Source organism: Tupaia chinensis, unplaced genomic scaffold (genome assembly GCF_000334495.1).
Source record: "Tupaia chinensis unplaced genomic scaffold, TupChi_1.0 Scaffold000493_1, whole genome shotgun sequence".
Classification (NCBI taxonomy): domain Eukaryota; kingdom Metazoa; phylum Chordata; class Mammalia; order Scandentia; family Tupaiidae; genus Tupaia; species Tupaia belangeri.
This window is the reverse complement of record NW_006160005.1, coordinates 4,005,308-4,021,496: the sequence shown is the minus strand read 5'-3', so window position 1 is coordinate 4,021,496 and position 16,189 is coordinate 4,005,308. Positions and strand designations below refer to the sequence as shown.

Below are 16,189 nucleotides of genomic sequence, written 5' to 3'. Positions count from 1 at the left end.
TGGTGCTTGAGCAATAGGAAGAATGAAGTTGCTGTTAACAGAGGTGGTGAAGAGTAAGGATAGAATACGTTCTTGAGAGGAAATAAGGACTTTGTTTTGGAACATGTTAAAATATAATGTATCTCTTGGACTTCAAGATGAAGATAGCTGGATATGCTAGTTGGGAGTTCAGAAGAGAAGAAACATCTGGATATAACAAATTTGGGGGTGGTAAATTCAGACGGTTTGTAAAATTTTGAAGTTGAATGAGATCCCCAAGGAAATGAGAATATAGAGAGATGTCCAATGAATGATCCTTCAAAATTAAGCTCTCAGTTAAGAAGTTGGGAAGAAGTGGAGGTACCATCTGTCAAAACTGGGAAAAACCGTGGCAGTGATGGGAGGAAATGGGAAGACTGGTGTCCTGGAACCAGATGAATGAGGTGCTTCCAGGACAGGATGACCATGAACTATGACCAGTGCTCTCACAGATATCAAGCAGAATGATGGTAGACTGATGGTCACACATTTTAGTCAAGTGGAGATTAGTGAAAACATTGCTAAGTTCTTCATTCTTCTTTTGTGAAGTGTCGAGGTAAAAGCCTAATGAGTGTCTAAGACAAATCAAGAAAAGAATGGAACACAAAATTCCAGGAATTTTGCTATAGAAGGGATCCTAAAATGGGTGATACCTGGTGGGAGGAAATGAGGACTTTATTTCATGAGAATTATCTTATAGAGAGGGAAGAAATAAGGATGGAGGAGGGGGGAAATTGTTACAGCATCTTTGTCAGGACGCAGCAGAGGTAGAGGATATGACAATGGTATTGGCAGACAGGGTAGTTTGTGGAATTTTTCTTTTATTTTTCCTTCTTCTTTTTTTTTTTTTTGTTATAGAGTGTGAGTGCTCACCAGAGAGACAGAGGACAGAGAGAGGGAAAGTGAGCAATCACCCCCTAGTGGAGGAAAGCTATGCCACAATCCCTTCTCCTCCACTCCCCGTTGGGATTTTGGTCACACGTGTACATGCACCCAGCATGATTCTCAAGCCACCAGGTCCAAGACTAGAACCACCAAGCTGGCCATGTGGGATCTAGTGCCTTAGCCTTCACACCAACTGCTGACCCATGAGATTTTTATTCTATTATTTCCATTTTTGAAACTAAGAAGCAAGAGTATCAGTGAAGCTGAAAGAGGAAGTTCTAGACATTTGAGGGAAGATCCAAAAAAGTTATGAAATAGTGACCAAAGAAAAAAAAATAGTTTAAGTGAGAACCTCAAGAAAATAATTTCAATTAAACAAACAGGATGTCTACTGGGAAGCACGGAAGGCCTACTAGAAGTTCGAGGTCATAAATTTAAAGTGGACCAGTTTTTTTTTTTTTTTCTTAGCCTCATTCAGCTTCATGAACACAGGTTTGGAGTATGCAGAGAGCTGGATCTCACCAGGATTGTGGTTTTACCAAAAAAATTATGACACAGTGAGGAAAAGGCCAGCAAGCCAGGAGTTGATGTGACGGAGCAATGATAATGACAGAGCATGGCACTCAAGCTGGATGAGGGGGAAAGACCATGGTCTGAGCTAGAGGTAGTGGGAAGGTAGCAGGGTCAATGGATGAGAGGCCCAAGCAGGATCAAGAGTCTGTGGTAGTCAGATGGAATGAGCTGGAAAGACAAAAGCAGAGGTCAGAGAAGGAAGTGCTTAAAACTGGATCATGAGGATGGCAGTTAGTGATAATGCACAAAGTGGTGGTTATTGGGAATGGCCACAGAAGGGGGTACTAAGTAGGAGGGACAAGTTCATTGGGGGAGAGAAGTCCAGAGAATGCAGTCGAAGTCACTGGAGGGATCATTGATGTCTATCAAAATAACTATGTGATAAGACAGGAGCAGGTTTGAGACAGTCAAAGGGAACCAGGAACCACAGTCATGGAGAAATGAGGGCATGCCATCAGCAAAGGACACAGCACTGACTGGGTGATTTTGTGTGATAACAGGAAATTTACACTGGAGGTTGTTCAACACGAATCTAGAGGCAGCAGGGAGAACCATGGAGGGTACCTATTGTATTTCTGGGATCAGAGCTGTAGAGGAAGTGCTGTGTGGGAGACACCACTGAGTCCTCCAGAAAAGCCAGGTCTGGATTATAGTGGGGTGACAAGATCACTCAGAGAAGTGAGGAGGGTTTTAAAGGGGATGTAGGGTGATGGTAATTCTCATCCTTTATGGAATACCTACACGGAAACACTCTGTTCTGGGAGTCCTAATAAATGAAGGGTCTTCAAAAAAGCTCATGGAAAATGAGTATCCTGAAAAAACTTGGCATATATTTCTAAATTTTTGCACCAAAATTAATTTATACTTTAATTTTCTAAGAACTTTTTGAGTCTCCTTACATTATATCTAAATTTTATAATCACCCTGTTAGACAAAGTGGACCTGACAGAATGAGCTCACTTGCTCACATCACACTGCTGAATTTGACAGAAGCGGGATTTGAACCAAGGTCTGTCAGACTCCAAATTCTGTGGTCAAGCTCCAAAACATAAACATTTTAAGAAGCATTAAAGTTTCAGAACTCTAGGTAAAATAACCTGGCAGCAGTGAATAAAGTCGTTGGGGAGAGGAAGAAAGAGATTAAGGGAACTAGTGACTAAATTCTGTTAATTCTTCTTTTGAAACATCTTTCAGATGCATTTTTTTTTACCTTGTCCTAGTGCAGTGAGACAAAAATAATGTTAAAATTATAGCTTTCTCCACATCAACACCTCCTCCCCACATCACACACACACACACACACACACACACACGGAAGGAAGACTTCTCTCAGCCAGGTGGGTTTTTTTTGGACTATAGTGAGGCTGAGTAGGGAGGGACAAGAAAAAGAGGATCAGGTGGTCAGAGGTTATGCTGATCTTCAAGGTATTGAGAAAGGAGAGACTAGAAGGTATTGAGAAAGAGAGACTAGTGGACAGGAGAGGTGGAGGGAAGACAGGGCCTTAGCAGAGGGAAGGTGAGCAAGGTTCTGAAGTGACACTTCAGCTTTGGGGTGTGTAAGACAAGTACATGGGGGAACAGAGGGTTGAATGAACCAAGGATTATTATTATGGGCTTTGTGAAATGCAAGGAAAGGACTCAAGGTATTTTTGAAATAAATTAGTTTATTAAATAGATGACATATTTACATAATGTAGAATTTAAAAGTAAAAGCTTTTTACAGTGGAAAATACAAGTCTTCTACCTATCCCCATACCATAGTCATTGAGTTCCCCTCGCTTGTGGACCACTCTGTTAAAGAATATCCTCTCTCCCTCCCCTCACCCCCTCTTTCTCCCTCCTTACCTTCTTCTTTCCTTCCTCCCTTTGTAACAGAAATGGGAGCATATGATACACACAATTGTGCACCTTTTAAAAAATTTTTCTTAAATTTCAGCATTATTCACTAACAGCCAAGAGAGAAAAGCAACCTAAGTGACTATGACTGATGAATAAAGAAAATGTTGTATGTATATACAATAGAATATTACTCAGCCTTAAAAAAGGAAGGAAATCCTATCATATGTGACAACACAGAAAAACCCTGAGGACATTATCCTGAGTAAAATAAGCTACTCACAGAGATAAATACTGCACGATTCCTTATATGAGATACAGTCATGCATTGCGTACTGAGGGGGACATATTCTGAAAAATGCACTCTTAGGGCATTTTGTTGTGCAAACATCACAGATTGTATTTATACAAATCAACATAGTGTAGCATATGGCACAGAAAGGCTACGTAGTATAGCTTTTTATTATCTTACAGGACCATATCACATATGAAGTGTGGTCCATTGCCAACCCAACAGTTACTGGAAGGCTATGTAGTATAGCTTTTTATTATCTTACAGGACATATGCAGTGTGGTCCATTGCCAACCCAACAGTTACTGATGCAGTATGTGACTATACCTAGAGGAGTCAAATGTGTAGGAACAGAAAGTAGAATGGTGGTTGCCAGGGGCTGGAAGGGAGGTATGAAGCATTGTTGCTTGGTGTGTGCAGTGTTTTAGTCCTGCTAAACCTGGAAGCTCTAGAGATCTATTGCACAAGGACATGCATGTGGCTGACAATATTGTACACACTTCGATATTGCTGGGAGGGTGAATTTTATATTTATGTCATGGCAAAATATTATCCTTTTTTGGAGAGGTTTTTTTTGCTATAGGACGCGTGTGCTCGCCAGAAAGAGAGAGACAGAAAGCGAGAATCACCACCCCCCCCAGGGGGTATGGCCATGCCACAATCCCTTCTCCTCTTCTCTCGGGATCTTGGGCACATATGCACATGCTCCCGGCGTGAGTTTAAGCCACCAGGTCTGGGACTCGAACTGCGGTAAATTATATGGGAGTCCAGTGACATAGCCATTACTCCAACAGCTGGTCCCGGCAAAATATTGTCTTAAAAAATGTTCCATCTCAGTTATGTTTTTCAACAGCCACATAGTATTTCACTGTACAGAATGCATTCACTCAATCCCCTATCAATGAATATTTAGTTTATTTCCAATTGTTTTGAAAGCACCCATGAAAATTCTTGCACATTTGAAGATCTGAATTATTTAAAAATATTTTTGGCTTGCTGGATTATATTTCCTTAGCACTACAAAATTCTGAGAAGGGTCTGCTGTCCTCACATATACTAGACTGAGCTCCATCTTAACCTTTTTCTTCCTCAGACTTTGAAAGTTATCTTGCTCTCTACAGATTCTAATTCTTCTCATGTATTTGTTCAGCAGCCAGTTAGACATTGAAAGCTAAGCTTGCTTCTCAGACCACATGAGTATCTTTCTACTTGGAACCCAAGAGCACAGTCTATCATCATTATTCATTAGGGAATTTGATCCTAACTTCAACTTCTATGAGGATGGTATCCGTATGGAATTCAGTGGTTGGGCCACTCTGGTTGTTAAGATATTGAAATACTTCCAAACCCACTGATAAACCTAGTTTCCCTGTTGTCCCTTGCCCCCTCCCCTTCGCCCCCAACTCCTCTATCTATCCATCTCTCCTGGAATCCTGCCTTTCCCCAGCCTCCTGGTAAAGTCACCAGTGAATCTCTGGGATTTGCTTCTAGCACTAAGGCCAAGTTTTGGGTAAACTCCCATAGGAGTCATACTAGTTTTAAATATTTGAGTATGCGATGAATTGAATAAGCTTTGCTCCTTAAAGCAAGCCTTTTAATGGTGGGTACTTGCCTTGTAATTCTTCCGTATTCCCCACAGCACCTAGGGCATGGAACATCGCATTGCCGGCTCTCTGTAAGTACTTAGTTCACAGCCTGCAAGATCCAGGCATCAAAAACTCCAGGAGAGCACATGCCTGACTTGCAGGGAAGGTAGCTCCCGTGCCAGAGCACATGCCTGACTTGCAGGGAAGGTTGCTCCCGTGCCGAGAAGTCTAAGTGGCAGAAGAATCTTCTCTAAGCACCACCAGAATCTCCCACACTCTCAGGGCGTCTACTACAGCGCCACTGGGGTGCTCCACCATCCACATCAGCACCTTCCTCCCTGAGATCCAGGTAGACTCTCCACATGCCGGTGGGGCATTTCCAAATGAATGCCCAACTTCTTATGTTGGCAAAGGGCTGGGTTTTAATAAATATGTGTGTGATGAACGAACGAGATGAAAATCAAATCCAAACTATCTCCCCACTTTAATTCCTCCTCACAAGCTACTTGATTGTTGCTTTTCACTCCACTCGTTCATTAGAAATGTGCCCTGGCTCACCATGTCCTGTCTTCCTCAGTTCTCACCCATGTGCAGGGAGGATTAAGAGATACCGACTTAAAAAGTTGTCAGGACCCAGGCACTTCTCAGATTCTAGCTCTCCTTGACTTTGGCTTGGACCCGAACCCAGACCCACACTGCCCCAAATCTTACTCCCTTCCATTCTCGTTCTGGCCGGGCCTCCACCCAGACATCCCCAGCTACCTTTACAGTTCACAATCTGCACGTCTCGGATGTCTTCTTCCGGTTTTGGTTGCCATCCAGCTCCGCCCTTCCACTCCCACTGCGGTTCCGCCCTCATGCATCTCATTTTCTTCCTGACTCCGGGAACTGGACTCCAAGTCTGCGCTCCAGCCCCTCCTCGCCCCTCAGTCCAGGTCCTCCCCCACAGCCTCGCCCTTCTCCCTCGGACCCCTGCCTCCCTCCCGGCTCCTCCTCCCCTCGCCCACCCGTTTCAGCCAAGGCCTTGCCACAACCCACCCTCACCTCAGAGAACAGAGCTGCCAGGTGCTCCAGAGGCGCTGCGGGCAGGTCCCCGCAGACCACTGCGCCGCGAAGGCTGTTGGGCCCTGGAGGCTCCGGCCCGGTGCGCAAGAAAAAAAGCCCCTTAGCGCGGGCAGGGCGGGACTCGGGTGCCTCATCCAGCCCTGCTCGCACCGCCAGGCCCCCGAGCCAAGGCCTCACCACCAGCAGCGGCCTCTGCCCCTCCACAGCCTCGCGGCCCAGGAAGGCCTGGAACAGCTGCTCCGCCTCTGGCGTCCCGGCGCAGCGCTCCCAGGCGCCCGCAGCCGGCCGCAGGCTCTGGGCCACATAGGCCCCCAGGAGTCGCAGGCGTGGGTCTGCGCCGGGTTCCTCGTCCGCGTTCTCCGCGAGCGTAGCCAGTTCCTTAGCGCTCGGCATTGCGCTCGGTTTAGCCCGGGACCTTGGGCCGCGTCCGTTTCCCTAGCAACCGGGACGCAGTCGGGACTCCCTCCTCCGCTCCACTCCTATTGGGCACAGACCTTCTGGCCCCGCCCTTCCAGGCTAATAAGGTAGGAGGGGCAGTGGGAACGGGCGGGGTCGCGTCGCCGTTGCTAGGAAACCAGTGGAGACACCTGCTGCTTAGCTGCTGGTCTAGTGCCTTGAAGGTGCTCAAAGGTGACTGTTGAAGGCTGTGCTTTATTGATGGAGTGCGTGAGAAGAGGTCAAGAGCATAAAAGCTGTGAAGCATACTTTTGGCCAAGGTTGGATGAATTTTTTTTAGAGGTCTCCGGACAGTGAAAACAGTATGGTTCTCTCACCGCTTTAATAAATGTGTAATTACCGGCAGATAGCATAGTGGTTATGTTGCTGGACTCCCATGCAGCCAATAAATGTGTAATTAAAACTTAAATCCCAGGCCAAATCGCAATACATATGTCACAGAATTCCGTGAACTTTACATTTCCTTTCCATAGTGATAACTTAAATACTTCAGGATAGCGCTCACTGGCGAGTAGAACTTTCTGTGATGATAGAAGAGTTCTGTGTCTGTGCTAGCCACATGTGGGCTTGAAATGTGCTGGCGCCACTGAAGAACCCATTTTGAATTTAATTTCAGTTTTCCGTTAAATAGCCACATGTGGCTACTTGTTATTATGTTGAACAGCTCTGCTTCAAAATGTTCATATCAATAATAAAAATTTTAATTATATTTAATTTTATTATTATTTTTTAAACATTTGCTGCAGGACATGTATACTCACGAGAGAGAGAGAAAGAGAGAGAGAGAGAGAGAAAGAGCACTACAGGATTCAAACCGTGGTCAGTCATGTGGGAATCCAGTGACCCAACCACCATGACACTTGCCAGCCCCTTTTCAGTGCCTTGCATCTGCCCATGTCTTTGGCATGTGCTTAATCTACCAAAGTCTAATTAAGCTCTGAGAATCTCTTTGATTTTCGTGGTTATGGCCCCAAATCAGCTTTTCTTCAATGTAGCAAAGCACTTGTCAATATGAAGGCTGCTCAGAGCTCTCCCTCCTTCTCTACGTCTGAATCTTGTTTTAGAAAAAAGGGTGTCATGGTCCATTGTGTTACTAATAACGGAAATACCCCAGTCTGGGGAATTTATGAACAATAGAGGGAGCAGCAGTTGGCATAATGGCTATGTCGCTGGACTCCAATGTATGTAGTCGACTGCAGTTCGAGTCCTGGACCCAGTGGCTTAAACTCATGCTGGGCGTGTGTGCATGCATGCCCAAGATTCCGGGAGGAGAATGGAAGAGAAGGGATTGCGGCGTGGCCATCCCCTTGGGGAGGGGGTGATTTCTCACTTTCCGTCTCTCTGTCTCTCTCTGTCTTTCTGGCGAGCGCACATGCCCTATAGCAAAAAAACCCTCCAGAAAAATAATAAAATAAACAACAAAGGTTTATTTAGCTCACTGTTTTGGAGGTGCAAGGGATTGCATCTTGACTTTGGGGTAGTCCAGGAGTGGTGCAGGACATCACGTGGCAAGAGCTAGAGCAGAGCATGTGTGCATGTCTGTGTCTGTATCTGCTTCTAACCTTGCAAATATCCAATTAGGAGGACTCAATCCCCAGCTCAGGTCCTCCCCCAAAGCCTTCCCCCTCTCCCACAGCCTTGCCCCTCCTCTTCAATACCCCTGCAACCCTCCTGTCTATCACTTCCCCAAAAGGCTCCACCTCTCAACACCACAGTGGGATTAAGTTTCCATCCTCTTAGTCCCATTACAATAGCATAGCACATGACTTGAGGGGGACACACTCAAACTTAAACAGAAGGACAATCTGAAGAGCATTGCCTGCCCTTTGAAATGATCATTTGTCACGGGCTGAGTCCTTCCCCATGATCAGGATACAGGTCTCCGTTCTTTGTTTGCAAGTTAAAAGAGAACGCATGGGTGCCAAAGAAATGGACAACTCCCATGACATGTGGTCTGAAAGGAGCTCCCTTCTACGGCACCACTGTGCTTTTAGTCACCTCCCAGAGACTGTCCTGTTTCTGGGTAGAAAGAATGTTTGTTGTGGGCTTTGAAGGAATAGTAACAGAACAAGCACTTATCAAAGGAAGCTTGGCTAATGAGAGCCCCTCAGGGAAACAATAGTGGCTGGAAAGTAAAGTGATTGATTTCATGGTAACTGGGGCACAGGAGTCCATATTAGAAAATGAATCTTTATGTTTGTAAAGAATGCTTTATCATTGCTGGATTAAACAATAAGCAGACCAGCTGTACGGAAAGGGACAAACTGGGGCACTACAATGCTGTAAAAGATGAATTTGATAATTGACATTTCAAAAATAGCATCAGGACAAAATATAAATGCCAGGGACTTAGACATTTCATAGCTTTTCTTTTTCTTTCTTTTTTTTTTCTTTTTTTTTTTGAGAGGTTTTCGCTATAGGGCGAATGCGCTTGCCAGACAGACAGAGAGAGACATAGAGACAGAAAGCGAGAAATCACCTCCCAGAGGGGATGGTCACGCCGCAATCCCTTCTCCTCCATTCTCCTCTCGGGATCTTGGGCACGCACGCACATGCGCCCGGTGTAAGTTTTAAGCCACCTGGTCCGGGACGCGAACCGCGGTCGACTACATGGGAGCCAGCGACATAGCCATTACGCTAACTGCTGGTTCCCTCTTTTTCTTTTTTTTCTTTCTTTCTTTTTTTTTTTTTTTTCATATAGAAAGTCATCATTGTTTAAATGCATAGGGCCTCCACGTGGCAATGCTATTGGTGTTTACTATGCAGAGTGAATGCAGGACCATTAACTTCAATAAATCCTTCAAATAAAATTTCTGCCCCCCCTTGCCTTTTTAGCCTTTACCCCTGTTTTTTTTTTTTAAATCAATTAATTAATGTATAGAACTTTTTTTTTGCTATAGGGCATGTGTGCTCACTGGAGAAACAGAAAGATAGAAAGCAAGAAATCACCCTTCAAGGGGGATGGCCAAGCCACAATCCCTTCTTCTCTATTTTCCACTTGAGAGTTTGGGCACGCATGTATACACACCCAGAGTGAGTTTTAAATGAGTTTTAAGCTGCTGCATCTGGGACTCCAACCACAGCCCTGTGGGTGTCCAGTGACATAACCATTACGCTATCAGCTGGTCCCACTCGTTATCCTTTTTGCCCCCTTGTTCCAACATACAGAAAAATAGAAAGAAAGGAGCCTGTTAAGATGATTTGAAGATGTCTTCCTGAGGGTGAAAGGTGCTGAATAATGTCAATCTCAATTTTAATTTTCTTCAACAAGATACCTTGTCTCTTTATCTCCACTTTAGAAGGTGATTTGGGCATGTTTATGAGCTTTTCTGAGAACGGAACTTCTTTATATTGTATAATTATGATAAAAAATAAAACAAAAAGTGTATTAGTTATCTCTCACTATGTAACAAATTACCCCCAAAATTCAGTAGCTTAAAATAGCAATCAACATTTATTTTCTTACATAGTTAAGGTGGGTCAGGAATTTGGGAACAGCTTAGCAGGATGGGTATGGCTCAGAGTCTCTCATGTTGTTACGAACAGGCTGCCTTCAGGGGCTCGATCATCTGGGACTAGAAGAGCCACTTCCAAAATGGCACAGTCACGAGGCAAGCTGGACAGTGCTAGCTGTAGGCAGGAGGCTTCATTTTCTTCACACATGGCGCTTTCCCCTGGGTACCTGAGTGTCTTCACAATATTGAAACTGGCCTCCCCAAGATCAAGTGATCTAAGAAAAAGCAAGACATCAGGCTAGCAGTGGTATGATCATTGAGGCACTTGACTCCCACATGGCTGCCTGTGGTTCGAGTCCCAGGCCTGGTGGCTTTCTCTTTTTCTCTCTAGGCAACTTGAATGACAATAATAATTAATAAAATTAAATAATAAATTATTCTTAAATAAAAAAAAGAAAAAGCAAGACATAAGACATAAAGCCTTTTATGTCTATATTTGGAGGAGACACATTATTATTTCTGCTATAACCTATTAGTTACAGAGGTCTGTCTTATTCAGTGGGAGAGGAAACTACACAATGATGTGAATACCAAAGAACAAGAATCAGTGAGGGCCATCTTGGAGGCTAGCTACTACAAAAAGTTTTAAGAACGGTACTGAATTTGTATAAGATGTTCAAATGAAACAAATTCCTTTTTTTTTTTTTTTAAATTAGTACCTTGAACTTGCTTCCAGGAGCATGACATATATTTATAATCAGATTAGTTTGTTTCAAATGGCGCTGTGGGATTTCTACTTAAGGCTTCCGGTAGTTATCTCTTTAAATTCTGAATAGTCACCAATGACAAGACATTTATTCCCATAAGCAAGAATTACAAAGTCATTCAAAATTAGCAGTTGACATTGTAGTTACAGAATCTAGCAGCTCTTTCTTTTCTTTCTTGACAAATGTTATACAGAAACATTTCTTGTGATGCTGCTAATGGATACTGAGTCTAATTCAACCTTTCTATAGCAAATATTTCAAAATAATGATGAAGTTTGAATTCAAAGATCACAAATGCATGATTAGAATAATTCCATTGCCACCAATGTGATTGCTACCAATTGAGGATATCCTGTGCACGTGAGGAGACATGTTGAATGTGTGCTTAGGAGAATTCGGGTGATCTGTGGCTCCCCATCCAGGAGATATTTATGAGAGTACTAGTGATTGCATTGTTTATAATGATAAAGCAATGGGAAGCAAACCAGGTACCCATCAATAATGGAATGGATAAATAAATCATGTTATATACGACTCATAAATAAACAAAATAAAGCAGAGAAAAATCAATGGACTATAGCCATATGCATCAATGCTGGTTGATCTCAAAAACATGACATTAAAACAAAAAAGGCAAGTTGCAGAAGAATACACTCAGTGTCATATTTGTTAGAAGTTTTAAACCAAATGACGCAAACAGTGTTTTGTTAGAGAAAAATCTGATTATCACAAAATTCAGACTTGATCACTTCTGGAGGGGAAGACAGAGACAATGAGATCTGTGAGGGGCATGCAGGGGACTTCTAAGCTCCCGGTAGTATTTTATTTTTTAACCTGCATTACTATGGGTTTTCATTTTCTCATTCTTTTAACATGGTGCACGACTCATGTTTTTCTTTGTTGTATGTATGATGTACCTCACAAGAAAAGAAATAAAGAGAAATGTACTAATTCATGGTGTGGGGAAGTTCATTCCAGTTACTCAAAATAAATTTGTACTTACTCATTTAAATGCTAATAACTTAGTGGACTTACAAAATAACATGTCAAATATCTTAAAAATCAAGTGTTATAATTCTATTCTTGGTGACTTTGTCCTCGAATCTAGTAAATACCATTCAAGCCACTATCTTACATTACTTCTTAGCTCTGTCAAACCCAGTTATTCCTGAATTACTATGTGGAAATGTTCTATATTCTCGGCCTCATGACAAACTCTTTCTTAATTGTTCTTCCTCTTCTGTGGCCACTTCTCATTCTTTTATTGTTTTTGTTGTTGTTGTTTTCTGGAGGGTGCATGTGCACGCATGAGAGAGAGACAAAGAGAGAAAGAGAAAGTGATATTACTCAACACGATCTGGTCACACGGCAATCCCCTTTTCCTCATTTGTCCATCCTGTTGGGACCCTGAGCATGTATGCACATGGGGCCAGGATTTGAACCATGGGGGGCCATGTGGAATCCTGGTCATTCTGCACAACATTTAGCTACTGTGTTACTCCCCTCCTTTTTTTTTTTCCTCAGAGAGATTTTTGCTATAGGATGTGTGCACTTGCTGGAGAGACAGGAAACAAGAAATCGCATCGCCCCCAGGAGGTGGCCACACCAAAATCTCTTCTCCTCTATTCTCCTCTCGGGATCTTGGGCACCTGTGCCCAGCGAGAGTCTTAAGTAACTGGGTTTAGTACTTCAACCACAGTTAACTATGTGGAAGTCCAGTGACATAACCATTATGCCACCTGCTGTCCCCCCCCCCATCGTTTTTGACTACTTTTTCTTTGCCTTTCTCTTCAGTAAAAGTGTTTTTAGTCATTTGCCTAAGATCCTCTGGCTTTCTCATTTTAAAATATCTTTTTATATGAATTTATTCATCAAAGGTAACAGTTCTCTGTGTACTACTGGCTCCCAAATTCTTATCTCTAGACCAGAGTTAGAAAGGTATAATATTTGATAATATCACTTCTTTCCCCATCCAACATCTTTACAAATAGTTCCATTGCTTTCTGAAACTTAGTATTGAAAAGAAGTCTAAAGCCTGCTTGATTTTTGTTCCTTTGTAAGTAATATGTTGAAACTGCTTGAACATTAAAGGATTTTTTTTTTACTCTCCCCTTTTATTTTATTTTATTTTTTTTGTGATTCAAAAAAAAAAATTGTAGGTTAGAACCAAAATCCCACTGAACTGATTTTTTTCCCTAAAATTCTAAGAGCCCATTCAGTTCTCATAGTGAAGTGTTCTTCACAATAAGAAAGATTGTTTTATGCGATCTCAGATTATTACTAATTTTCCATTTGCATGTTCTAGTCTGGTTTTCTGGTGATGCAAACTGATAGAGTATGCAAACAATTACAAGGAGGGGATGTATTTTGAGATGCTAATTGATCCTTTTCATTTCTATATGTGTCGGTGTTCTGTGGCTCTCCACCCCATTAGTTAGCAACCCTTCATTCCTCAGGGAGTGTGGATACAGCCTAAAACAGTCCATTGACTCTGAAAGATTCTTAAATACACAGCAGAGACAATAGCTGTGAAAGCCATGCTATTTCTTTCCTTGTATTGTAATAGCCAAACACTTAGAAAAAAAGCTTATGTAACACCATATTGCTTGCTTATTTGTTTTGTTTTGTTTTGAGAGGTTTTTGTTTGTTTGTTTTGTTTTGTTTTGTTATAGGGTGTGTGCAATTGCCAGAAAGAGAGAGAGAAAGAGAAAGAGACAGAAAGACAGAAAGTGAGAAATCACCCCGAGGGGGGATGGCCATGCCGCAATCCCTTTTCCTCATTCTCCTCTTGGGATCTTGGGCATGCACACACATGTGCCTGGTGTGAGTTTAAGCCACCGTCCGGGACTCAAACTGTGATCAGCTATGTGGGAGTCCAGCAACATAGCCATTATACCAACTGCTGGTTCCTTGCTTGCTTGTTTTAATTGTAAGAGCATGGCTTTGAATGTACAGGACACACTCTACCAAGAGGGTAGAGTGCATTTGCTAACTCTTAGATGGATAAGAATGCAGAATGGTATAATAAGAATATTTCTGTTCAAAGAAGAGCTATGAACTCTTTCTGGGATGGGGGAAGGGGATGGGAAAGCAAAGCAGAGGAGGAGAGAACACCTTGTATAAGGTTGTAGGATTCTTGGTCTTTTCGCTTAGGTCCAAGGAAGGGAATGAGATGACAGCTTTTACAGAAATGCTTGAGTGTCCAGGAGAAGGGAATACTTTAGCTTCACTGCCCATGGAAGCTGTAGGAAACTGCAAGCAAGTAGAGAAGCCCTTATCTAACCTGGCCCCTGGTGTTGGAGTAGCAATGGAAAAGGGCAGGATTTAAAGAACAGGGCAGTCAGATTATGACCCATCCAAAAGGCCTCATTTTAGCTTAATTACCTCGTTAAATATCTCCATAATATAGTCACATATTATAGAACAAGGAGTTAGGGCTTCAATGTCTGATGTTTGTGGAGACACACTTCAGCCCTTAGCAGAGATCATCCTGAGGCAACTTTAGTTTAGATATAGGTAAGTAACAACATTTTTGTGGAGACAAACAAAGGCTACTCAAATGAGAATAAGCAAGGACTATTTATTTATTCAAAGCTTGCTGTAGCAGGGGAGTTAGTAATCCTCACTTGCAATTTAGTAGATGTCCATAGGCAAGCACAGCAATGGGAAAGATTTATAGTGACTGAAAGGGGAGGCTTCAGGTGGGCCCAGACCAGAGACTGTTGGTATGGGGATGCTGGAGGCAGGCTTTCTAGAATCAGGGTATCCATTCTATGTAAGGGGTTAGAGAAGCTTGTTTGGTTTTCTCCAATTGGTCCTAAGTTGGACGTGAGGGTGAAATTAGAGAAGTTGTCAATTATTAATCAAGTCTTGGGTATTGGAGGCTAATTAATACAGGGCTTATTGTTTGACTTTCTGGACCAGCTCTTGGAGATTGTGGGTCTGAGTTCCATTTTTCTATATGGTTCGGTTGTCCATTTGCATCTTTAGTATCTCAATCTATAGCCTTTTTTTTTTAAAGTCTGTTTTGAGATTATGGAAAATGTACCTTTATTCCATATTAATACTACTATCTGCAGCTTTCTACTATATGCTTTCTAGAATCCAGTCTAAGGTCAGTCCCACTGTTTTGTGGACATTTTTGTTTTGGACGGTAGAAAGTTAGTGAGAATGGATAGTGTGGGGTGAAACTGGAGGACAGAAGGGGATAGAACATAATTTTGGCTCCTTTACACATTTAACCCCCATGCTTAATATCAGGGGTCAGACTACAGCTCATGGGTCAGATTAAACTTGTCACTGTTCGCAGTAGGACTAAGGAGGCAGTCATCTCAAGAGGAAGTAGAAAATTTGTTGAGCAAGGGTGCCCAGGTTCTGACACTGGAAGAGCTTCAACCCATCTGCCAGGAAAGAGGAAGGTCTTTGATGGGCAACTGATTAAGCAATCTTGGGAGATTGTATGTATGACTGATACGTAGGTGTGGTCAGGCATGGTGGGATCAACACATTATGTACAGACCAAATATTTTGTGTTTTTGTTTTATTTTGAGGCATTTTTTTCTTTTCCAAAAATAAAATTTATTAATTATTATCATAATCTTGTTTATATTACATTGAATCACATATAACTTTACAGTGTATTATATTTCTCTTTCCAGAAGGAATACCATGTGTATCAGTCAATACAAAGACATTAAAATCCCCATCATCATCCAATAGTTTTTAATTTTTTTCAGATTATTGTTATTATTCCAATTATTTTTTAAACATTCAATCACTGTTTATCATTTTACTCATAAAAAGACTACCCAACATGAAATACTTCTCAGATCAGTCCAGTTAGGAATACTATACTCCTTGTCATCAACAGGTAATAAACCATTTCTGTGTCCCACTAATGTCGTGTCTCTCTATTTGTTCTCTTGCTATCCTTCTCCTTACTCTTCTCTTCTCCTGCCCCGTTCCACACTATCTTATCGCTAACTATTTTCACTGCTTTTTGTTTTGCTTGTTTCTGTTTTTTTTTAAATTTATTCATTTTCTACATTAATTCACTATACACCATCACAACACATAAATGAATTTTCCATCCAAAATACACTGTGCATTGGCTCAATCAAGCACATCAACATACATGTTCTCAGCAAATAATTTTCCAATTCTTATGTCCTGCATACCTTGCCTTTTGTTTTGCCATCCCTGATTCCCCATCCCCCACCCTCTGCCATGTCCCATCCTCCTCCCACATTGTCCCTG

The 16,189-nt window shown here is 42.2% G+C and overlaps 1 protein-coding gene and 1 long non-coding RNA gene across 3 annotated transcripts in view; one reads left to right on the top strand and one right to left on the bottom strand.

Moving 5' to 3' along the window:
* The window catches only part of LOC102489272 (dynein heavy chain 9, axonemal), a 39,868-nt gene extending 33,102 nt beyond the window's left edge, over positions 1-6,766 (bottom strand). The window contains exon 1 of the mRNA XM_027774922.1: positions 6,235-6,766. Within this exon, the coding sequence (XP_027630723.1) occupies positions 6,235-6,648 (414 nt within the window). The 5' untranslated portion in view covers positions 6,649-6,766. The remainder of the gene's footprint in view (positions 1-6,234) is intronic.
* Positions 6,767-6,811: 45 nt separating this feature from the next.
* LOC102480591 (uncharacterized) overlaps positions 6,812-16,189 on the top strand; it is a 27,340-nt gene continuing 17,962 nt past the window's right edge. The window contains exon 1 of one of the 2 annotated variants that reach the window (XR_335678.1): positions 6,812-6,885. This is a non-coding gene — a long non-coding RNA (uncharacterized LOC102480591). Of the gene's footprint in view, positions 6,972-16,189 lie in introns of both variants that reach the window. The other variant, XR_335677.1, reaches the window with a different exon arrangement.